Below are 24,487 nucleotides of genomic sequence, written 5' to 3'. Positions count from 1 at the left end.
TTTTTTTTTTTTTTTTTTTTTTTTTTTTTTTTAAGAGATTTTCACTGTAGGGCGCGTGCGCTCGCCAGACAGACAGAGAGAGACATAGAGACAGAAAGCGAGAAATCCCCCCCCAGGGGGGATGGTCACGCCGCAATCCCTTCTCCTCCATTCTCCTCTCGGGATCTTGGGCACGCACGCACACGCGCCCGGCGTGAGTTTTAAGCCACCGGGTCCGGGACACGAACCGCGGTCGACTACGTGGGAATCCAGTGACATAGCCATTACGCTAACTGCTGGTTCCCCCCAGCGTGAGTTTTAAGCCACTGGGTCTGGCACGCAAACTGCGGTTGACTACATGGAAGTCCAGCGACATAGCCATTACGCTAACTGCTGGTCCCAATAACTTAAAACTGCCAGTGAACAAGGGAGATAGTATCCCCTTAGTGGGGTTTGGTCACATTATAAATCTCTTCTCTCTTTCTCTATCTGTCGGGGGATTTGGGGCATACTGATGTACACACTGGAGTGTTTTTCAAGCCACCAGGGCTGGGACTCAAACTTATTGGCTGTGTGGGATCCTGCTCCCTTAACCATTAGGTAAACAAGCTCATCTCACCTAACAATCTTCTAATGCAGGTCTTAATTTAGTAGCTATAGCACCTGAAAATAGAATAGTGAATATATTTGAACAATTTATGCATTGTTTTGCTGGATGGGAAAAATATATACCAAACCTTTTGTCTTAGCATTTTTGGTGACTTGAATTGTTTAATTGTGTTTTTAAAAATACAAAATTTATTTATTTTTTATAAATTCTTAGCTTTTTATGAGATAAAATTATATATAAAAAAGTTAATTTCCAGTATACCATCAATTTAAGATCTTTTTTTTTCTTGTTAGTTACTATTAACACCTGAAATGATGAAAGCATCCCCAGCTTTGGCTCACTGTGTATATGATTTCCTTGAGAACAAAGCCTACAGTAAAGGGAAAGGAGACTTTGCTCGTAAGGTAAGCACTGTATTGCAGTTTTCTTTTAGAGCTGTTTTCATACTTTGTTTTTAATAAAAGAAAGTAAATTTACATTTTATGTATTTTAAAACTAGAAAATTATATTAAATTCTTCTTGGCATGTTTGCCTTCTGTGCTTTATTAAGGCTACTATTGATTGGAGTATCCACTATGTATGGACTCCTATCTGTACATGTAGATTATAGTCTGGTAGAAGTTTGAAAGAAAGAAAAAAAAACTTAAAATGGTACTCTAAGAAAAGCTTTATTTGGATCACAAACTCTTCACTGTCTTGAATAGGAAATGCTTCTTTAATTAAGAGGAAATAAATTTTATTGGGAGTAAGAGTAAGAAAAATGCTAAATAGGATATGTTCCAAAGTATTTATGCCTCTTGAGTAAAATCTTTATTATTCCAAATCTTTTAAATAATTTAAAATAGGATACAAGACCTATACTTGCAGTAAGGTGCTAGGTTAAGACAGTAAATAATTAAGTGCTCAAATCAGGCAACACAGCTTAGTAGATAAGAGCATAAGCTTTGAAATTAGACAGCCTTTGGTTCAAATCCCCGCTCTGCTATTTTTATCAGCTGTGACCTTAAACATGTTACTTAACCTCTTAGTACTTTAGTTTCCTTAAAAGGAACTACAACTTAAATTCATTAAACTAAAACTTAACTCATCTTCATTTAGATATTAATCTTCACTTTGGAGCATTGTGCAAATCATGAGATAGTCTGTGTATTAGTGTCTGGCACATGATTAGCTTTTGAATAGATGTTTGCCTGCAGTGTAAAAGCAACAGTAGGAGCAGCGGCAGCAGTGAGGGAAACTGGGTGAAGGCTAGACAGGAACTTTTTGTATTGTTTTGTCTTTGCCACTCTTTCTAAGTATGAAATTACTGCAAAATGAACATGTAAAAAGTAAAATGACCTCCTCCCCTGAAAACGCTAACCTTTTAAAAAAGATTAAAGAATTCTAAAATAAGTAAGACTTGACCGTTGTAACAATTCCATATGATTACTTTCAGATGTTAAATTTTAATATCCAAATGGATGGTGACATTTCTAACTTGAATGTTTTGTTTTAATAAATTCTGAAATATGAACCTTGAAAGTAGTGGGAAAAAAATATGGTGCATGTGTATGTATCTTATGATTGAAATGATTAGTTTAAATCCTAACTTTAAGTAATTTTGTCAATAGAGATGCATTTCTGCCTTTCATCTCTTTGATCTTTATCTATCTTATTTCTCCTGTCTTACAATTGCATCAGTCTTAAGATAAACTGCAAGTTGGTGTAGCCTTTTGAGATAAAAGACGCATTACATTGAGGTACACAGATTTTTTTCAACCCAGCTAACAGTAGCATGTATATGTCTAAACAGGTATTTAGTACTTTGGCTTTTTCATTAGTAAGAGAATCAAAAGATTCTGCTGAATAATTCTGGTAATCAACAATAGCATACTTTTTTTATAATTCGTATTGGCAGTCGCCAAATTATCTTGACCTCTTTTAGGTTGCCAGAATAATTTTTATGCATATCAAGAATTTGGAATTTCAATTGCATTTTCTTTATGGCTAAGTTATAATTTAGTGTTTTTTCCTTATTTTATTTCACTGGAAATTGAATAGCTATTAGAGAAAATCATTTGCAAAAATGTTATCAGTGACTTTGCAGATCTTGAGAAATAATACTTTATTTATCACAATAATTTGGCAATACAATTTGTCCTTGCTTTGTAAAATCTGTGGAACAATTCCTAGGAAGAGTAACTGACAAGCAACCTTTCTCTGTGTACAGTCAGTTTCTATCCAGTTTTGTATCATGGTGTGGAGGCATTTTAAGCTCTAGATAGAAATGTAAACTTAAGTTAAAATCCTGTTGTCCATGTTGGTACCAAGGCAGATAACTGGGGTAGTACTTGACTAGAAAGCATCTGTACAAGTCAGAGTAAGTGTACATTTGTGCTGGCAATCTATCATTTACTCTTGGATGACCTGGTCATTTGAAAGCTTGTCACTTTCTAAACATCTATTTTAAGACAGACCCTGTTTTTAGAAGGGTTTTTTTAAATTATTGTTTATTACTTAATTGTATTTATTATTTAATTTGCTATAGGGCACACATGCTCACCAGAGAGAGCGAAAGTGAGAGAGCAAGCCATTAGGTCCAGGAGTCCAACAGTGGTAGGCTGTGTGGGAGTCCAGCACCTCAACCCCCATGCCACCTGCCAACCCCCATGCCACCTGCCAACCCCTTTTTGTGGAAGTGTTATCATACAGTAATGGACTCCACTTTTATGCTTCTGAAATTCTTCCTTCAGGGTTAGGCCTAAGAGTTACCTGGGGAGGTTTTTCCATCTCCCTCCTATATGTTTTGGTCTTGTTTTCTGTTGTTAACAACTGCATACCACAGAGCAGGTAATATAACAAGTGAAAAGGTTTATTCAGCTGTTAATTTGGAGATCTAAGGTCAAGGAATTCCATATGGCAGCTTTCTCTTGTAGGTAGAACCTCTCTGCAAAGTCCTTAAGTGGCATGGGGCATCTTGTGGCAAGAGGGTAAAAGATCATCTCTGTCTAGTTGTCTGTGACAGCTTAGAGGCTCTCCCTCTTTTTAGAAAGCTACCAGGATTTAATCATAGGGGCCCTATCCTCATGACCTTATTTAATCCTAATCACCGCCCCAAAGCCCCACCTTTTATTACTGTAATCAGGTTTTTATCCTCTTAGTACTGTTTAAACAGCAGTAACATTTCCAACTCATCAACTTTGGGGGGACACGGTCGAACCATAACAGAGTATGTGTGTGTGTGTGTGTGTGTGTGTGTGAGAGAGAGACGAAGTTGATTCTGTAGGTCTGAAATGGGTAGACACCTATTTCCAATTATTATTTAGTTCATTTCATAGATTTAGATGCTCTTATTTTAGGAGTATCAGTGATAGTTTAGCCCCAAACCCCCCAAACCCAGTTAGCATGTGAGTGTGCGTTTTCATTTATCCACTCGTCAGTCCTGTTAGCTGAATTCAGGTTTCTATTGTGGATTGCAAAATATACAAAATTCTAAAATATTTTAAGGATTTTTAAACAGTTGCATTTTTTTGTTTTTAGAGAGAGATTTTTGCAATAGGGCACATGTGCTTGCTATAGAGACAGAGAGCAAGAAATCACCCGAAATCACCCCCACAGGGGCCTCAGGGTTAGGGGAGAGGGGAGATGGCCATGCCACTGTCCTTTCTCTTCCATTCTCCTCTAAGGATCTTGAGCATGCATGCACATGTGCCCGGTGTGAGTTTTAAGACGCCAGGTCTGGGACTTAAAACATGGTTGACTACATGAGAGTCCAGCTACATAACCATTACGCCATCTGCTGGTGCCAGATGTTTAAACAGTTTTTAATGTAGGTTATATATTAAAGTGAAATTTATGCCTCTTTATGTTTTTGAAATTCTCTCTCTTCTGTGAACTTTATAACTATAGGCAGGTGGAAATTTTTCCTTAAGCTGCATCTTTTAAATGTGGTATTGTCATGCTCATCTCCTGGGTTTTGTTTTCATGGTTTAGCTTATTTGGAATGTTGTTATAATTAAGACAACAGCAACAAACCAGGGCCTGTAGTGACAAGTACAGCACAGACCTTCATTGGAAGGTTCTGGGTCTTCATGTGTGCATATCTGGACTGCCCGAGGCTGAGTGTAATGTGGCATAAGGACTCTGTTGGTGCCTGTCCCTCTCTTTTTCTGGAAATAAGCTTTTTAAAACAATATTGAAATAATGTCCTGTTTGATTTGGGCACACTATTTTGATTAATCAAAAGCTGGATTATATAGGATTAAAAATAACATGTGTTGCACACACAAAAATGAAATTTGGCCACGAGTGAGAATTAGCTTCATCTTTTTTTATCTTTGTATGAATCTTCACCTGTAGTTTTTCAAATCCTTGTTTACCCTGGCTTCTGTTCTTTGATTCTGTTCTGAATTGTACTTTGATAGTTTCCATCCTGAGGTTGGATATCTGATTAAGCATATCTGCAGTACTTTTAGAATAACAAAAGAGTAAAAAAAAAACTCCCAATCCTATCACAGGTTACCTTAAAACTAACTTTTTTTGGTTGTTGTTAATAATAACTTATTTTACTTTTTCTGGTGGTTCTTAATGGGAAACTATGAAGACATAATTAAGAGTAAAGGAGCATTGTTTTCTTGTTATCATCTGTTAACATTGTGTTGTGTTCCCTAAGCAGCAAGGTTCAGTTTTATTACTATTATTACTTTGCTTGGAACATAATTTGTTTGCCTGGGTGTCTTTTATGAGATTCAGCATCTTCTGGAAACTATTATTACAATTTCATGTAACTGGTTCCTTCTCATTTATTTTTTTCTGTCTGCCTAAAAATACCTTTTTTTCCAGAAGATCTCACTTATAGATATTTTGATTTCTTTTTAAGTCTCCTCTCCCTTTCTCCTTCCTTTCTTTCCTCCCTCCTTGCCATTTCAGTTGCCAGAGGGTACGTGCTTGTGACAGAGAAAGAAAAGAAGAGAAAGCACTCTCCAAGGAGTGTGATCACTCTACGGTCTCTTCTCCATTTCTCCATCCTGTTAGGATTTGGGGCATGCACACATGCGTCTAGCGTGTTTTTCAAGACATTGGTGCTGCATTTCAAACTGTGATTGGCCATGTAGGACCCAGTTCTCTGACCCATCTCTCTCTTTCCTTTTGTTTTTAATTTGGCAGAGGGCATGTGCACTCACTGGAGAGAGACAGATAGAGGGAAAGTGAGAAAGCATCCCCATGGGGGATAGTCATACCATGGTCTACACACATGTACATCTGCCTGGTGAGTTTTGCAAGCCGCTGTGTCAAACTGTACAGTCAGCCATGTGGGATCTAGTCTCCTTTACCACCACATTACCCGCTGACTTCATATATATAGTATATCCTTTTTTAATGGAAATTATTTAACATTTGTACATCAAAATACCAATTTTGCATACTGTTCCTCTGGAGATTTTTATTTCTTTTTATATCTCTGGTCATGTTTTCTTTTATAGATTTTATATTCTGCCTTATACAAATATAATTTAGATTTCTGATTTTCAACTTCTCTTTTCCTTTTTTGTAATGGAGTACAAAATTCCTTGGTAGATCCTAGTTTAGCATATAAGATATCCTAAAAACTATATTGAAAATATAAATCTCATTTGTTATTTCGGCTTTGTGTTTATTTTTCCTGCTTGTTTTTAATAATCTACTGAAATATCTAATTTTTGACTTAAAATGTGGCAGTAGTATATAGTGGCAGATTCTACTTACACCAGTTTCTGTTTTAGGAAACTTTTATTCAGAATTCCTTTACTAAGAAGGCAGCCAAAACTCATATTTATCTCCAGCAATAACCCCATCAGTCAGATTCTATGTGACTGTGGAAGTAAGACGTGCTATAGACAGTACTTCTATACTTTTAAAGTACAGTGACTTGACATAGAGTGGACAAATCACTGCATCCTTCGTGTCTTACAACTTTGTATTTCCCCAGGCTTCTCAGTTGAATAGAAATATGATACAATAAACCCACGGTATTATATCTTTTTCCTTTAGATGGACACTTTTGTAAATCCACTTCGAAATTCTATGAGGAATGTTTCAAATGCAGTTAAATCTCTTCCTGATAGCTTGGCAGAGGGAATGACTAAGATGTCAGACAACATGGGCAAAATGTCAGAAAGATTAGGTCAAGACATAAAGCAATCATTATTCAAGGTAAGAAGACATTTTCAGTAATATCTAAAGCAAACTGTTTTTAATTCAGCTTTAAGATATGTTGAACTCTTGCCTAGATTTACCTTATTTTCAGTTCAAAGTCCTGTAGACACATAGTCTCATGAAGAATGCAATCTAAAAAGAATAAATTCTTACCAGAAATGGATACTGCAAAATCAAGTCACTTTTCAGTCTCTGCTATGTTGGAGTTTTAAAGTTCATTTAAAGAAATTATTTAAAATTTAGTAAAGTTAACATTCTTTGTACTTCTTATTCCATTATTCAATTTTTTAAATTCTTATAATGGCATTATATCCAAGCAAACATGTAAGTGTTTTTGGGCAAATGAGTTATACTAGTGAAACATCAAGTCTGATTTCTCCTGACTGACATGATGGAGCGGGAGGAAATTCCTGATTCACTGATGAAGGGGAGGAAAAGCCTTTTACCACTGTCAGTGTGAGGCCATGCATTTCTGTCTTTGTGCTTCCAAGTGGCATAGAAGAGTTTCCCAGGAACCATTTTTATTACATTAGCAGATAAAGGTACTGGACCTAGTAGTTTGTTGAATTCCTTATTTATATTAAAAAATTTTTTGACATAGTTTTTAAGGTTGTAATTCAAGTTATAAAATGTCTAGCTGTTATAACTTTCTACTTGTTAGATCATCTGAGAATGAATTGAAAAAACATATATTAACATAGATTTCTTTAATGTAAGAGACAACTCCTAAAGTAGTCTGTGGAAATGATAATTTTCTATTCATTCTCATACTTTCTCTGATCTTTCATCTTTATTTCTGTGTGGATCTACACTAACACGAAATGAGGACTATCCAGTACCACATCTGCTGCTAACTACTCATGGGACTTCCTTGTGGAAGTCACTAAACTTTTCCAGGCTTCTTTGTCCTCACCAATAACAGGAAGGGATTGAAACAGGTGATTTTGATGATTCTTTGGCTATCATTGGTCTTTTCATTTGTTCTGTTTAACTTATGTAACAATTACTTAATTCCTTTAACCTATTAAAATACTGTCAAGAGCTCTTGATGGTAAAGAAGAAAGATTGGAGTTCTGTTCTCTGGCTATATGACTATTTAGCCTTGAAGTCTTTTAACCTGTCTTAGCTTTCAGTTCTCCACAGAAGTATGGGAGTTTGACTAAGTTCTTTCAGTTCAAAAGCCAGTCTTTTTTTAAGGAAACCTTTTGATAATAATCATCCTTTTATATTTTGTTGCAAGTTTTAGATTGCTAGACTTTGCTGCTTAAATACTATTCTACAAATCAAATCAAATGTTAGTACTTACTTTGGTTTGTCATTGTGCTGTATTCATTCACTATTTACTTGAGCGAATTTACTTTTTTAAAAAAACATTAGGTGCCTCCTTTAATTCCGAAGACTGATTCAGATCCTGAACATTGTCGAGTCTCAGCTCAACTTGACGATAATGTGAGTTAATTTTATTCTTGTTAGTATTTAGTTGTAATTCAGCTCATACGTGGAAGATCTTTTTAATAAATTATATATGTATATGTATTTTTAAAGCATTTATTATTATTATTATTATTATTGTTTTTAATATGCTGTAAGACACGTATGCTCACCAGAGAGAAAGAGAGAAAGCAAACCACCAGTTCTGGGACTCGAACTGTAGTTGGCCATGTGGCAGTCTAGCACCTTAACCACCACACCATCTACTGGCCCTGTGTATGTATTATAAATGTGTACATACAATGTGATGCGTGATGAAGTGTTACAAACTAAACATGCCTTCAGGTCAATACTCTGCTAAAAAATAGAATATTCTGAGTACCCGAGTACTCCAGAAAGTGCCTCAGTCTCTCTTTCTCCTCTCATGACTCTCTCCCTTAAGAAAGATAATCACTATCCTAACTTCTGCTTGCCTTTTTACTTTATATAAATGTAAATGCAAGGTTTGTACTTTATGTCTGCATTTTTATCATTGTTGTAGGGCAGGTATATAGAAACAGAAGCAGAGAAGGGGAAAGGAGAATGCAGCCCTCCTACTCCCAAGGGAAATGGTCATGCTGCAATCCCTTTTCCACCTCTCCCTCCTTTTGGTATTTTTGGCATGCAGGCATGTACACATGGCCTGTTTCTTAAGCTGCCAGATTTGGAACTTGAACTGCATGGTTGGCCATGTAGGATCTCGCTGCCCTAGTCTGAGTTTTGTTTTGTTTTGTTTTGCTCAGGGTTAAGATATTCTTCCATGTTGATTAGGTGTGATTGTGATTTCTACACTCTTATGATTTTAGAATATTCTATTTTATAAATATAGCATAATTTACTCATTATATCAGTATTTTGAATAGCACTCCTATGAACATTCTAGTCTTGTGATTAGAATGATAAGTAACATGTTTTTGTTAACTCTCTACCTAAGAGTGGAATTTCTGTTTCAAAGGGGATACATAAGTTCAGTTTAATACATACTGCTAAACTAGTTTTCCAAACTGATAACTCACTTTCCAAACTGTTCATAATGCTTCGAAGTGCCACCAGCAGTATCCCCATGTTCTGCCAATACTTAGTATTTTATGTCTTTTTATTTTTGGAGAGATTTTTTCGCTATAGGGCGCGTGCGCTCACCAGACAGACAGAGAGTAACATAGAGACAGAAGGGAGAAATCACCCCCCAGGGGGGATGGCCACGCCGCAGTCCCTTCTCCTCCATTCTCCTCTCGGGATCCTGGGCACGCATGCACGCACACGCACCCGGCATGAGTTTTAAGCCACCAGGTCCGGGACGCGAACCGCGGTCGACTACGTGGGAGTCCAGCGGCATAGCCATTACGCTAACTGCTGGTTCCCAGTATTTTATGTCTTTTTAATTTTAGCTATTCTGGTGGTTGTATTTCAGGTGGATTCACATTTTTCTGATGAGTGTGTTGAAATATTGAAATGTGGAACACTTTTTCATATGTTTTTTGGATACTTGGGTGTCCTTTCTTACATGTTTATCTAAATCTTTTGCCTATTTTCCTTTTGGGTTGGCCGTCTTGTGTTTTGATTAGTAGGACTGCTTTATATAATCTGAATATAAATTCTTTATCAGATATATGAGGAATCTTCAAAAAGCTTATGGGAATTGTGCATTATGAAAATGAGTATGCACAGATTTCAAATTTGAGGATACCAAAATAAACTCATACTTCATTCACAAACATTTTGAATTCCCCTCACATGTATTACAGATATTTTGTACTCTCTGGGTCCCTTTCATGTACTGTGTATATACTCTGTGCCTACTGTAAGATCACAAAATGATACTCTTATCATTTTTTAAAAGCCTATTTTTGTTTTACCGTCCTGTCATTTACATTTTGTAGTTCATCTAGAATTGATTGTTTTCTTTATTTTTTAAGAGTTTTTTAAAAAAGAATTATTTATTTAACTTTCTTTATTCATTCATTTATTTTAATTTGACCAGAAAGAGACAGAGAGGGAAAGCAAGAAAGCAAGCCACCAGGTCTGGGACTTGAACCATGGTCAGCCATGTGGGAATATCCAGCACCTTAACCAACACACCACCTGCTGACCCCAAGAGAGATTTTTGCTACAAGCCATGTGCAGTCTCCAGAAAGACAAAAGCAAGAAATCGCCCCCTGGGGTGGGGGGTGGCCACACTTTATCCCTTCTCCATGTTCCTCTAGGGATCTTGGGGCATGCATGCACATGTGCCCAGTGTATTTTGAGCCACTGGGTCCAGAACTTGAACCATGGTCAACTACATGGGAGTCCAGCAACATAACCATTACACTATCTTCTGGTTCCTGGAATTAATTTTCTATGTGGAATGAGGATAGGAGCCCAGTTGACCCAGTCACCATTTACTGAAAAGGTCGTCTTTCCCTCACTATTTTGTTTCTCCCTATCACACAATTCAGGTTAGGTATGTTTGAATCATTTATTGGGCTTTGTATCCTATTCTGTATGAATCTGCTTGATAAGAGAATAGAGCATATTTATTCTGTTTCAGTAATGAAACAGTTATTCCTCTCACCTGTGGTATAGTTTCATCTGTAAGCTTTAAATTCCTGAAATGGGAGATGGACTAGGAAAATTTTTACAGTGATGGTGAAAAAAATGTGTAACTTGGGACCAGCAGTTAGCATAATGGCTATGTCGCTGGACTCCCACATAGTTGACTGCGGTTCGAGTCCCGGACCTGGTGGCTTAAACTCACGCTGGGCGCGTGTGCATGCGTGCCCGAGATCCCGATAGGAGAATGGAGGAGAAGGGATTGCGGGGTGGCCATCCCCCTGGGGGGTGCTTTCTCGCTTTCTGTCTCTCTGTCTCTCTCTGTCTGGCGAGTGCACGTGCCCTATAGCAAAAAAAAAAAACTCTCCAAAAAAAGAAAAAAAATGTGTAACTCATGCTTTTACTCAATATTTAAATTACAGTGTGATGAGAAGATAATTGGAGAGAATACTTAGTCATGAAAGAATTATAAAGTTACTGGCAAATATATAGTCCTAAGTCTGTATCTGTTTTTTACCTTACACATGTTTTTCACATCAAAGTATTCCAGTTGTCTTTATTTCCTCTTTACCACATAAATTAAGTACTCCCACAGTAAAGATGTACTAAGTTTTAGTTGTTAAAAGCTAAAAGGTGGGCTGGCAGGTAGCATGATGGTTAAGACGCTGGACTTCCACATGGCTGACCATAATTGGAGTCCAAACCTGGTGGGCTGAAAAATCATGCTGGGTGCATGTATGTGCATGCCCAAGATCCCAGGAGGAGAATAGAGGAAAAGGGATTGTGGTGTGGCCATCCCCCTGAGGAGTGGTGATCTCTCACTCCCTTTCACTGTCTGTGTCTGTCTCTCTCCAGCGAGCACATGAGCCCTATGGCAAAAACCTCTAAAAAACAAAGGCTAAAGGAAAATCCTGGTAATTTAACGAAATATATTATACCTGTTATAATGTTTAGTTATCTGTGGTACTGAATTGTTTTTTCCTGAAAATAACCTAAATACATACTGTTTACTAACCAAGCAAAACACATTCTGTGTAGATTGTGTTTTGTTCTATATACAGAGGGATATTGAGTATATTTTCTTTTTATGGAAAGCGTGTACCAGAAATAGACAAAGGATATAGATTTACTTTATCTAACTAGTACAACCACATCTAAAAGTAAGAGAGGCAAATCATCTTTTTCCAAGACCATTATGAATCCACTTTGAGAAATTTTCTTAAATTACAGCCTTTGAATTTACTCATTATTAGGATTGTTAAGTTCTATATTTTGTCAAAATGACTACTAGAAACCATTTTTCAAAATTAGAATGAAAGAAGTTTATGAAGGCTATAATGTAACTTGTTCTGTGACTTGTGAATTAGTACCAACATTTTATAGAAGCAGTAAAATCAGCAATTTGTAGTAGATAGCTAACTCCAGTTAGCTTACTCTTGTTTATTCTCCTCCTTGTCAGGTGGATGACAATATTCCACTAAGGGTAATGCTCCTGCTTATGGATGAAGTGTTCGACTTAAAAGAGAGAAATCAGTGGTTGCGAAGGAATATCAAAAACCTACTCCAACAGCTTATTAGAGCTACATATGGTGATACGATTAATAGGTACCACTCTCCTTTCCTCCTCACCCTGTTGCCCCTTTAAGAGTCTGATCTTATTTAGCTTTTAAACTTTTACTTCTAGAAGTAGATTGTTTAACCTTTGTAGGAGAATTTCCATCTTTGGGCTTTTAAGAATATCATTAAAGTAGTCTATTGCTCTCAAAGATAGTTTCTATCCAAATTAAGCTGCTTGTTCTTTGAAAATCAGGGTTCTATTATTCATCTCGTAAAGTCTTAAGCTTACTCATTACATGTCTTTACTTGCAGAAAAATAGTTGACCATGTTGATTGGATGACCTCACCTGAACAAGTAGCCGATTCAGTGAAACGTTTCAGGTATATCTTAAGACACAGTCACTTCTCTCAGGTAGTACAGAGTTTAGCATTGTTACCAGTTATTAACTTTTATTGCTTTTGTTTCCTTACTGGCATTAAGTTGGTTTCAGTCACCACTGATGAACAAAAAGACTTGTAAGAATTATAATTAGCATTTGTCCTATTTGTTCTTTAAAATCAGAATAGGAAAAGTATGAGAGAAAACTCTTTAGATGATAGGCTACATTTTATCACAGTGGAGTGTCTGTAAGATAATTGGAAACAGTAGTGTAAAAACAGGATGGCTGTATAATCAAGTACCTAGATTGAGGGGTTAGTTTTCCTCTGTCATACTTGCTGAACTTGATTGTTTTCAAAGAGTTATTTAATTTTATTCATTATTATTGTTTTTAAATTTGCTGTAGGGTATATGTGCTCACCAGAGAGACAGTAAGCAAAAAAGTGAGAAAGCAAGCCACCAGGTCTAGGACTCAAACTATGGTCGGCCATATGATAGTCTAGTATCTTAACCACCATGCCACCTGCTGGCCCCATGTTTTGCTTTCTTTTTTTTTTTTTTCCAGAGACGTTTTCGCTGTAGGACATGTGTGCTCACCAGAGAGATAGAAAGCAAGAAATTACCCCCCAAAAGGATGGCCACACTGCAATCCCTTCTCCTCCTTTCTCATCTCGGGATCTTGGGCATGCACACACACGTGCCCGGCATTCATTTAAGCCACCAGACCTGGGACTTGAACCATGGTCGACTGTATGGGAGTCCAATGACATAGCCATTACACTAACTGCTGGTCCCCCCTTTCTTTATTAAAAAAACAAAAAACAAAAAAAACCCACTTTTGTCATAGGGAACATGCACTTGCTGGAGAGAAGACAGACTAAAGCAGTTTTTCCACACTATACCATGCTATTACCAAACATTGGACCACCTGCCCTAGCATGTTTATTTTGTTTCAGGGTATGTGATTTATGTTCTTCTGTAGTGTGAGTCTTATCCTTGACTATACATTAGGATAACCTAGAGAGCTTTTAAAAAATGTTCCTGCCTGGATCCCATCTCTGCATAGTCGTACTTAATCAGCCAGGTGGATATCATGATTTTTTTTAAGCTCCCAGGTGTTTCTAATGTGTGAAGTTAAGTACAACTACTCTGGGTGGGCCTGCAGCATAATATTAAAGAGAGCCAGATCCCACATGGTTGACTGAGGTTAGAATCCCTGCCTCAAGGTGTAAAAATATGTCAGGTGCATGTGAATGCATGCCCATAATCCCAACAGGATGAAGAAATGAAGAAGGAATTTCAGCATGACCACACCTCATTAGAGGATGCTTTCTCCCTCTTCCTCCCTCTCTGTTTCTCTCTAGTGAGCACATGTGCCCTCTAGCAACTCAAAACCAAACCAAAACACTCTTCTGGAAAGTCTTGTCTTTCTCAGACCAAAATTCCCTGTGCAGATTTTAGTTATTTTGCTCAAGTCTTGCCTTGGCCAAAGAATTAGGGAGCAGGGTTCTCAAGCACATGGTGGAAGTCAGAGAATGGATGTGAAAGGATCATTGGAATCAGTCCAGCCGTGAAGTGTGGGCATGGAATTTAGTCTCATGTTGATTTCATTAAAAGTGGAGTGGAACCGTGTAACTGAAGGAGAGTAGCTATCAAACTAAGGTTCCCTAATTCAGGATATCACAGGCTGTACTTGGTTGAGATATTTAATCAGCAGTTGCTCCCTTTGAGTTTAAATGAATGTGATACAATTGTCTGTATATTCCATTTTATTGTATTAGTGTTAATGAACATTCTGGGTCACAATGCATGTGGTATTTTTCTTGTTTAAATCCTTTGCACTTAAAATTGAATCCTGTACTTAGTGTTTGCTGAATAAAATTTCAAAAGCCTTTCCTGTATTTACATTGTGTTTTCTATAGAAATTTGGAATATCTATATCAACTTGTATCATTAGAACATAAAAATGTTTACAAAATGTATCTTATCTTCTTAAATAGAGATGCTTTTTGGCCAAATGGCATTTTGGCAGAGAGTGTCCCGTGCAGAGATAAAGCTATTCGAATGAGAACAAGAGTTGCAGGAAAAACTAAATTACTTGCAATTATGCCAGGTGAGTGAGCATGTTTGGTTAAAATAATAATAATAATCTTATTAATTTGTAGTTCTTCTGAATTTTTGGCATTGATCATACTAGATCAACTAGCTGTATTTTGATTCTAGTAACTACCATTTGATAGCTTACCGTTTACAAGGTACTGTCCAAGGCGTTTCTCATATATTCTTTTCTCTTTTTTTTTGGAGAGGTTTTTGCTGTAGGGCGCATGTGCTTGCCAGACAGAAAGCAAGAAATCATCCCCCAGGGGGGATGGCCACACCGCAATCCCATTTCCTCCATTCTCCTCTCGGGATCTTGGGCACGCACGCACACACACCCCCGGCGTGAGTTTTAAGCCACTGGGTCCAGGACACAAACTGCGGTCGACTACATGGGAGTCCAGCGACATGAATATCTATATCAACTTGTATCATTAGAACATAAAAATGTTTACAAAATGTATCTTATCTTCTTAAATAGAGATGCTTTTTGGCCAAATGGCATTTTGGCAGAGAGTGTCCCGTGCAGAGATAAAGCTATTCGAATGAGAACAAGAGTTGCAGGAAAAACTAAATTACTTGCAATTATGCCAGGTGAGTGAGCATGTTTGGTTAAAATAATAATAATAATCTTATTAATTTGTAGTTCTTCTGAATTTTTGGCATTGATCATACTAGATCAACTAGCTGTATTTTGATTCTAGTAACTACCATTTGATAGCTTACCGTTTACAAGGTACTGTCCAAGGCGTTTCTCATATATTCTTTTCTCTTTTTTTTTGGAGAGGTTTTTGCTGTAGGGCGCATGTGCTTGCCAGACAGAAAGCAAGAAATCATCCCCCAGGGGGGATGGCCACACCGCAATCCCATTTCCTCCATTCTCCTCTCGGGATCTTGGGCACGCACGCACACACACCCCCGGCGTGAGTTTTAAGCCACTGGGTCCAGGACACAAACTGCGGTCGACTACATGGGAGTCCAGCGACATAGCCATTACACTAACTGCTGGTCCCTCATATATTCTTAACTAATTGCCACAAAAGGTGAAGCTAACTAGGCACTATTACAATCACAGTTTACATGTGAAGAAACAGGAGCTCGAAGTGATTTAAGTAACTTGCATAAGGTTTATAGCTGGTAAGTGACAGTTGGCATTTTGACTCAGCTTTGCGTTCCTTGAAAGCTTTTTCTTTTAACCACTTTGCTCTGCTGCCTTGAAACCCAGAGTTGTTAAATAAATAATGTGATAGATGAGCAAATAAAATAATATGAAGTATGCATTTTTAAGGAATAATATTTGTTCTCCTTAGAAAGTATATATTTGTTGCTCTTATGGAAGAAACTGCTTTATTGTTAATCTTTATTAATTAAAATTAACCTCAAAGACAGTATATGTTGTGGCATTTCATAGTTTGAGTTACATTTTTCAGGTGAATTATCTCACTTAAATTTACTATGTCTTGTTTATATAATATCAAAACTGGTTTTGTGGTGGGGTGGTGGTGGTTTTGATTGTTCTTTGTTTATGAATATCTTTGAAATACCTTGATATCCTTTTTTGCATTTTAATTATGGATGTATAGAATGGAAAAGACATGTATAAGTTCTTTAATATCAAGAATACCTATTTCTTATGATTTTTTTATCATTAAAACTTTAATTTTTATCATAAAACTATAATGATCAGCTTTCTCTTTCAGTTAAACTAGAAATTTGCTGTGTGATTGTTAATTCTGCTGTATGTACTATTGGATTTGGTGGGGGGAAAACAAATTATAAAAATAACATTTTAGAAAAATTAGAAACAAGAACTTAAGATATTATTTAATATACTATTCCAGTAAACCAAATTGTGCTGTAGGCTGATTCAGGTATGCTCATGGAAAAATCTTCATTCATTTATTCACAAAGTATTTTTGAAGTACATTATGTACTAGACACATTTCTTTGCCCTTATCTTTACTTTCTTGGAGCTTGCCTTCTATTACACAGAAAACAAAACTAATAACTAAAACATAATTTATTAGATAGTGGTAAGTACTGTGGAGAAAAACAATGCAGGAAAAGGAAATAGGCAGTGTCAGGTGAATTGCATTTTTAGATAGGGTAACCAGGGAGGTCTTCATTGAAAAGATAGCACTGGAATGAAGATCTGGAGGCAGTGAGGGCAGGCATAGAGGTACATGATTAAAATATACATAGAAATTTCACAACATACTTGCTTTCAGTTACTTTGTACCCCTGGTAGGAAGCAGACCTTTTGAAGTTTCATGTTTCTTTCTAGAGCAGCAGCAAAATAATATTTCTGCTGAATGACTAAGACTACTCATACATATTGGTTCCATACTCAAGAGTCTCTAGTAACTTTGTGTTGTATATGGGTAAACTACAGATTTGCTCACCTTCACAGTCACTACACCAGCAGTCTCCATTACTTTCCCTTAAAGGAGTCCTAAAATTCAGCCAAATTGTACTTCCCCCATTTCTTGAACATGCTTTTTTGCCATTTACTGCTCATTTGTTCATTAATGTTCTTTCTACCAGGGCTAATTCATCATCTCTTTGCACTTATGAAAATCCTACCCAGGTAGCAGAGTCTCCTTTCATTGTCACTTCCTCGAATGGAATCCTTCCTTATTATTTCATCTGGAATTCCCACTGTGAACATTTTTATACTTTTAGTGCTTTTATGGCACTGCCATATTGCCTTAAATTTTTTTAGATCATAGACCAGGCTAAAAACTTTTTTTTGCTGGTCTAATAAAGCTTTATTCTTGGCCATGGATTAGTTTATTTTCTTATAGCATTTCTTACTGTTTGTCAGACATAATAAGAATACTTTCTCTGTTTTTTTTATTTTGGGGGGGGGAGATCTTCACTGTAGGGCGCGTGCGCTCGCCAGACAGACAGAGAGAGACATAGAGACAGAAAGCGAGAAATCACCCACCAGGGGGGATGGTCACGCCGCAATCCCTTCTCCTCCATTCTCCTCTCGGGATCTTGGGCACGCACGCACATGCGCCCGGCGTGAGTTTTAAGCCACCGGGTCCAGGACACGAACCGCGGTCAGCTACGTGGGAGTCCAGCGACATAGCCATTACGCCAACTGCTGGTTCCCTACTTTCTCTGTTTTTGAGTTTACAGATCACTTTTCACATTATCTCATTAAAGCCTTATAAATTTTTACAGCAGAAAGGATGTTGGTTATTGTAAGTGTCCATTTAATAGATGGAGAAGCAGAGTCAGGATGGATAGATATTATATGGGTCTTAAGAGGCAGGTTTGCAGTATAATTTCAGATAATCTGAGTCTGGATCCTACCACTTTGACTTGTGTCATTTCCCAGTGTCTTTTGCTAAGTGGATGGGTAGATGCCTGCATATAGATATGTGTAAAATTTTAACTCTCAGTTATAATGCATAGCTAAAATGCATTAAATGAGTACTTCCTACTACCTTGCTGTGGATTTTACTTTACGCCTGTGTTTCCTATATTTGAGAAATGAATTAATGTGTATTTTTCTCTTCTTCATTTAGATGAGCTGAAGCACATTATTGGGGCTGAGACAACACGGAAAGGTATTCTTCGTGTTTTTGAAATGTTTCAGCACAACCAGTTAAATAGGAGAATAGTTTATGTCTTCTTGGAAGGCTTTTTAGAAACCCTGTTTCCACAGTACAAATTCCGTGAACTTTTCAACAAACTGCATTCACGTTCAAAGCAGATGCAGAAATATAAACAGAAACTTCAAACTACTCAAGCGCCTTCTTTGCAGAAAAGGTGACACTCCAATCTATGAAGCTGGTATTCATTTTGTCCAGGACTAATGGTATGGACAGATCTTCTGGGGCTTAACTCATATACTGTTGTGTCTGCACCAGTCTTTTAGTGTCCCAAAATAGATTATTAATACATGCATAAAACTGTGGTTCTTCTCATCCTCATCTATAATCCAGCCACTACCAAGAGAGATTTCCATGTCTTAAATGATTTGGTGCATATTTTGCAACATTGAGAAGATCCTGCCCCCATCTCAAGAAAGAATGGCATTGGTCTCTTCTGTTTGAAACTAATCAGCGTTCTCCAGCAATGACATAAAGTGCCAGAGTGTATATATGATAGCTAAGGAAAGCACAAACCAGTGGTTCCCAGATAAATTGGCTATTTGTTTAAAAGTTGGAGACTGTGCAATGTATGATTTGGAGAGATTTGTTTTGCATAATGATAGAGTAGGTCTGTGTCAGCATTTTGATATAGTATTAGCCAGGTGACTAATCTTTGGAACATCTATTCAGATCTGGGGACAGTGATAGTGACAGAATGCCCTTAAAGTATGAAATTATCTTATCTACATTTTTGTGACATAAAACCAAGTATAAAATAAAACCAATCAAAAGCAGAATTTGATTGGATTTGTTATTCACTGGTATAAAGCAAATTTTAATTCATTCTTATGTGCTTTAAGGGCTGTATCTCGCTCTTATGGCACTCAATTTTTTCTTTTGGCATTCTGTATGCACAAAACATGTGGTGGCTCTCATTTAAGTTTCAAAATTGTTAGTTTCATCTTTAACAAATTACTGATTATACAGGAGGGGGTATAATTTGTTGGGAGAACTGCCAAATATTCTGCCCTTCCAAAACTACAGAAATTAAAACAACAGTACTCTATTGAAAGTTATCATATGATTATTTTAAATTGTGTGATATAGACATGCCTTAGGTAACTGCAAAAAAAATTTTAGCGAATCAGAGGATTAATGAGCTTATTAGTCATATGTAAACATACAAATTCCTAATTCTATTACAGTGTACATACATATAAAATAAATAATGAAAACAGAACTATAATATTTTTAAAATATGCTTTTATTTATATTTTGCATAATATAAAATTCTAATAAATAAAGCTAGTAGGCAAAACCCCTCAGTGTATACTTTTAAGTCCCTAAAATAATTTTATACCAGCCAAACAAAATACCTTTTCCAGTTTTGGAGCCTCTGCATTTCCTATAGTTTTCTCATTCACCATTTGTCCATTTTGGAAGTCATATCCCTTGTATGCAGGATTATCTGCATAGTTTTAAATACTTTCATTGACTAAAGGTTTGAGTGTGTCAGTTTTTTGTTTGTTCATTTAAAAAATATTTAACACTAAAACCTTAAAATAGTGAAGCTACTTATCAGACCACTGAGCCAAGAGATCCTGGTATTAACGTCTGGGTGCTTAAGATAAAGGGACAGAGTATTGGTATCCCAGTTATTTGGGAGCTTTAAGATTGGAACAAGATATCACTGTTTTGTTTTCACTTAGATCCTACTTAAAAAGTGAGGCCTATTAACAGAATAAAGCCTTCCTTTAAATTAAGCTTTATAATAATAATAATCATATTTATTAATAATGCTGTTGTGCATACTTTAGTATGCATATATTCAGCATGTGTTGCATGTCTTCAGAATTACATAAATGAAATCCCATTCGTTGCAACTTGCAAGTGAGAAAAGATCTTTAGCGGCTCTGATGGAAGAAATAGTATTTCTTCTCAGTGTGTCTCCCTGTCCCGGTCCCTCCCTGCACCCCAGGCTTTAAAAGTGAAGATGTGTGAAACATGTCTGTAGGAAGCATCAGCATGGCCATAAGTGCAATGATTTTCATATATACCCTTGCCCATTTCAAGTATATTTTTGACATGAATAAATCTAAGAGTATACAGAGAAATTCATGTAAGAGCCTAGTGTATACATGTGGAAAGCATTTCTATTATAATGTGAGGAACACTGGCTATCAACCAGGGAAAGAAAGTTTATGTAAGAGTACAAATTTTCATAAGAAAGCCCTGCAAGATAACTGCAATCATACCAAAAACTATTTGAGTAAATGGGTTTTTAAAGTAATTTTTGTTTAAAAGAGTTTATATTTCAAAAGCAGAAATGTCAAATGGTAGGTAGTCTGTGTAAATGGTGGTGCATCTTCTCCATGCACATCTGTGTTTTACATCAGAGAGAGCCGTGGTCATGCTAAAATTAGATACTTTTTGAATGACTTGGTCAAGCTGTGTGTAAAATATTTAACCCATAAGTCAAGTACAGTGTACTACGTTTAATAAAGTTATTACACTTAATGCATTTATTGCATATATGAATATATACATGAAGAGGCTTTATGTCTTCTGATATTTGATTTTTGAATGTGTTTTTAAGTCAGTGGTGCCTTTAGGCAAGAACTTTCAAGTTGAATCATTCTTTCTTTGGTTTTCTGATTTTTCAGGTAACATGTAAACTATCTAGAAACCATCATAGCTTATTCACCTAAAAAAGTGATTGTATGATTTAAATATAGCACTTAGATGGGCATTTCCTATGATTAGGGTATTTTGAATAGTTGCTGAAAACAATTGTGCCATTGACCAATGGATGCACTTGGTTAGCCTTAATTTTTTTTAAGAAAAAAAACATTAAAAACTTTCTTGAATATTTCAGTTTGCTTATTTTAAGTTTGTGCTGCTGGTGTTTGGAAAAAATCAGTTAAGTGCTACCAGAAAGTGTACCAATTTTTTAAAAATTAAGAACAATATAAATTTCACAATCCAAAATTTTAATTTTGTGCAATATTTTCATTTAATGCATGTGTATTTGAATAATTGTAAAATAAATGAATTTTTAATGTTTTGAGATGTAGTTTAAACTGTCTTCTTAACCCAACAACTTACATTCCGTTGTTGCTGCATCCTTTTATTTAAGGACTTGTTTTAAAAGTCTTTTTGTCACTACTTGTAAAATTCTTCTATTAATAGTAAATTTTGCTTATAGGAGCATGGCTCCTGTATTACAAGGGAAAAATATAAAGAGCACATTTTAGGATTTAATTGTTAAAAGATAATTTGTGCATATCATTGTACAGTAAGTGTCAACTGTGTGCCTAACTGTTCTATCAATATTTTCCTTCTTTAACAAAGAAGAAACAACCAGAATGTCAATTATTTTTATTGAACTAAAAAGGAGATTAAAATTTTTATTTGGTTTGCGTATGTTCTGTCCATTAGAAAATACTAATAAAGTATTAACAAACATTTTTGTTGAGTTTATTTAATATTGATGAATTTTTGTTACTTTTTAAAAAATGCTTGCCCAATGGTCTTTTTTTTTTTTTTTTCCTGTGTATATTTTCTTTTCATTGTAGAAGTCAAGCACTTTAACTTCCAGGTTGATAGATGAGCTGTTGAGTGATTACTGACTTAAACTAACTGAACTTTAATTTTTTCTGAGACAGATAATTTACTACTACAGTATCAAAAGAATTTATACTTTTCTATTATATAGAATTACAAAGTAATTTTTCCACAGACAGAGCTATACCTAGTAGTCTACTAATTTCTATTTCATCTCATTTTTAATTCATACTTTGGCTAATATTTTAGACATTTTTGGTTTTAAAAGATTCAGTACTCACCTATATAGATATGACTGGTTGGTCGTAATATTTGGTCTTCATGGAACTATATCCACAGACTTCTCAGATACCGGATGATGTGAATAACCCCTACCCTACCAGAAGCTGGCGTATTATTTCATAAAATACATACTATAAAATAGTGATTCCTTTAAGATGTTCCTGGATGAAAAGTTTTATGCTTTCATATAACTTATGCAAAGCTATCTATATACTGTGCAGAATTCCAAAATACTTCTTCACAATGATTATGTCTAAGTAGTTATGAGTTCTGTGAAAAATGTTTCACTTTGTTCTTTGTTTACCTAATTTCCCAACTTATTTAATCACAGAATTTTTTGATCATAAACAGGATGAGAGTCATGTTCCCAAGAAATATAGTTAAGAAAATTTTTAGTAGGGGAGTAGAAAAAAGAATGAAGCATCTTCATTAAGGGAATGTAATCTGAACATAAAAACCAATGGACAGTAGGTATAGGACAGAAAGTTGTTTTTTTTTTTTACTGTATTAAAATACTGAGTTTATTTCACGTGTCTATTTTTGTCTCCCCACCATTTTCTTGTCTGACCACCACTACTACTGTGTCCTATCATAACATTCCATACATACTTAAAACCAAGGATGGAGTTCCATCTTTAAAAACTAAACAGGCATTTTGGACAACACATTCTTGGCAATAGAACCTGGACATCATTTATCAAACACGGTAGGGCAAGTTCTCACTCTGCAATTATAAAAAGGACAGCCAGATATCAACTGTTACAGAAATGAAATAAGACGGAAAATTTTAACAAACTGTTTAAACTATTTTCTTAAAGAGACTTCCTCCACTGCCAAAGATCTTGAATAGCCTCCTGATCAGTCATCCGGAAGCAATTCTTGACATAATTGATAAACTTGGCTTCCACTTTGGAAAGAGAACCACCTTTTTCTATACTTGCTTGCATTTTTGCTTTAATGTCTTCTACAGAACTAGGTCCTTTTGGTGTTTTTGGTTTTTTAGGTGTTTTTTCCTGTTTTTTTTTTTTTTTTTTTTAATGATTCTTGACCTTTTGATCTTGGTGTTGTTGGTTTTGAGTTTTCTGTTCTGGTTTGATTTTTGAGCATTTTTGCCAGGAGTATCTCGTATAGATTTCTTCACTGGAGCTTTTTCTTCTGTTTCCTCATCTTCAAAATCATCATCATCATCATCTTCATTGTCATTATCTTCGTCAGCAGCATGTTTTACTATTTTCTGTGGAACCTTGCTTCCACCTCCAGGGGCAAATCGCTTTCCAGATATACTTAAGAGTTTCACGTCCTCTTCCTCTTCTTCTTCTGACTCTGCATCTTCCTCCACAGCTACTAGGTGCTGTCCACTAATATGCATAGGCCCTGAACCACACTTCAACCTTAAGACCACAGGTGGTGTTATTTCAAAGCCCCCGAGGGAAACCGTGGGCTGTACAGACATTTTCAGTGTTGCCAGTGTTACTTTAATTGGACTGCCTTCATAATTCATTGCCTCTGCTTCAACAATGTGCAATTTATCCTTTGCACCAGCCCCTAAACTAACCGTTCTTAAAAATAACTGGTGTTGGGACCAGCAGTTAGCGTAATGGCTATGTCGCTGGACTCCCACTTAGTCGACCGCGGTTCAAGTCCTGGACCCCGTGGCTTAAACTCACGCCGGGCGCGTGTGCGTGCGTGCCCAAGATCCCGAGAGGAGAATGGAGGAGAAGGGATTGCGGCGTGGCCATCCCCCCTGGGGGGTGATTTCCTGCTTTCTATCTCTCTGTCTCTCTCTGTCTGTCTGGTGAGCGCATGCGCCCTACAGCAAAAACCTCTCCAAAAAAAAAAAATAACAAAAAATAACTGGTGTTCATTTTCATCATTATCCACTTTAAAGTGATAATCTTTGTCGGCCTTTAGTTCACAACCGAAAAGATAGTTCTGGGGCCTCAGGGGGCTCATGTCCATGTCCATCGAATCTTCCATGGGATGGTGGCACGCACTTGGGTGAGCGAGAAGTCAGATGGAGGTAAACGGCTACCAGAAAGTATTTTTTTTAACCATTTCAATGGAAAGTTCAATATTTGGGAGAAAATACAAACTGGAATGTTAACAGTTGATTACATAGCAGATACTAAAGAGTTGAACTTGGGTTCCTAGTACCAGAATAATGAACTTGAGTAATAGTGTATTTTCATAAGGAGAAATCCACTGGCCAAGGATTTTGGTAATGTGATCAAAAGAACA

The 24,487-nt window shown here is 36.3% G+C and overlaps 1 protein-coding gene and 1 pseudogene across 4 annotated transcripts in view; one reads left to right on the top strand and one right to left on the bottom strand.

Moving 5' to 3' along the window:
* Positions 1 to 21,868, top strand: part of SNX13 (sorting nexin 13) — a 187,510-nt gene extending 165,642 nt beyond the window's left edge. For 3 of the 4 annotated variants that reach the window (XM_006163893.3, XM_006163891.3, XM_027766434.1), the window contains 7 exons: positions 883 to 993; positions 6,599 to 6,760; positions 8,141 to 8,212; positions 12,225 to 12,370; positions 12,635 to 12,703; positions 14,702 to 14,814; positions 18,335 to 21,868. In XM_006163893.3, coding sequence (XP_006163955.1) covers positions 883 to 993; positions 6,599 to 6,760; positions 8,141 to 8,212; positions 12,225 to 12,370; positions 12,635 to 12,703; positions 14,702 to 14,814; positions 18,335 to 18,582 — 921 coding nt within the window. In that variant the 3' untranslated portion in view covers positions 18,583 to 21,868. The remainder of the gene's footprint in view (positions 1 to 882; positions 994 to 6,598; positions 6,761 to 8,140; positions 8,213 to 12,224; positions 12,371 to 12,634; positions 12,704 to 14,701; positions 14,815 to 18,334) is intronic. The other variant, XM_014582270.2, reaches the window with a different exon arrangement.
* A 1,056-nt stretch (positions 21,869 to 22,924) lies between these two features.
* On the bottom strand, positions 22,925 to 24,252 carry LOC106733323 (nucleophosmin-like; annotated as a pseudogene).
* Between the last annotated feature and the right edge of the window lie 235 nt (positions 24,253 to 24,487).

The sequence above is a fragment of the Tupaia chinensis genome, unplaced genomic scaffold, assembly GCF_000334495.1.
Source record: "Tupaia chinensis unplaced genomic scaffold, TupChi_1.0 Scaffold143481_1, whole genome shotgun sequence".
NCBI lineage: Eukaryota > Metazoa > Chordata > Mammalia > Scandentia > Tupaiidae > Tupaia > Tupaia belangeri.
The sequence above is the reverse complement of the archived record's forward strand: the minus strand, read 5'-3'. Positions and strand labels throughout refer to the sequence as shown.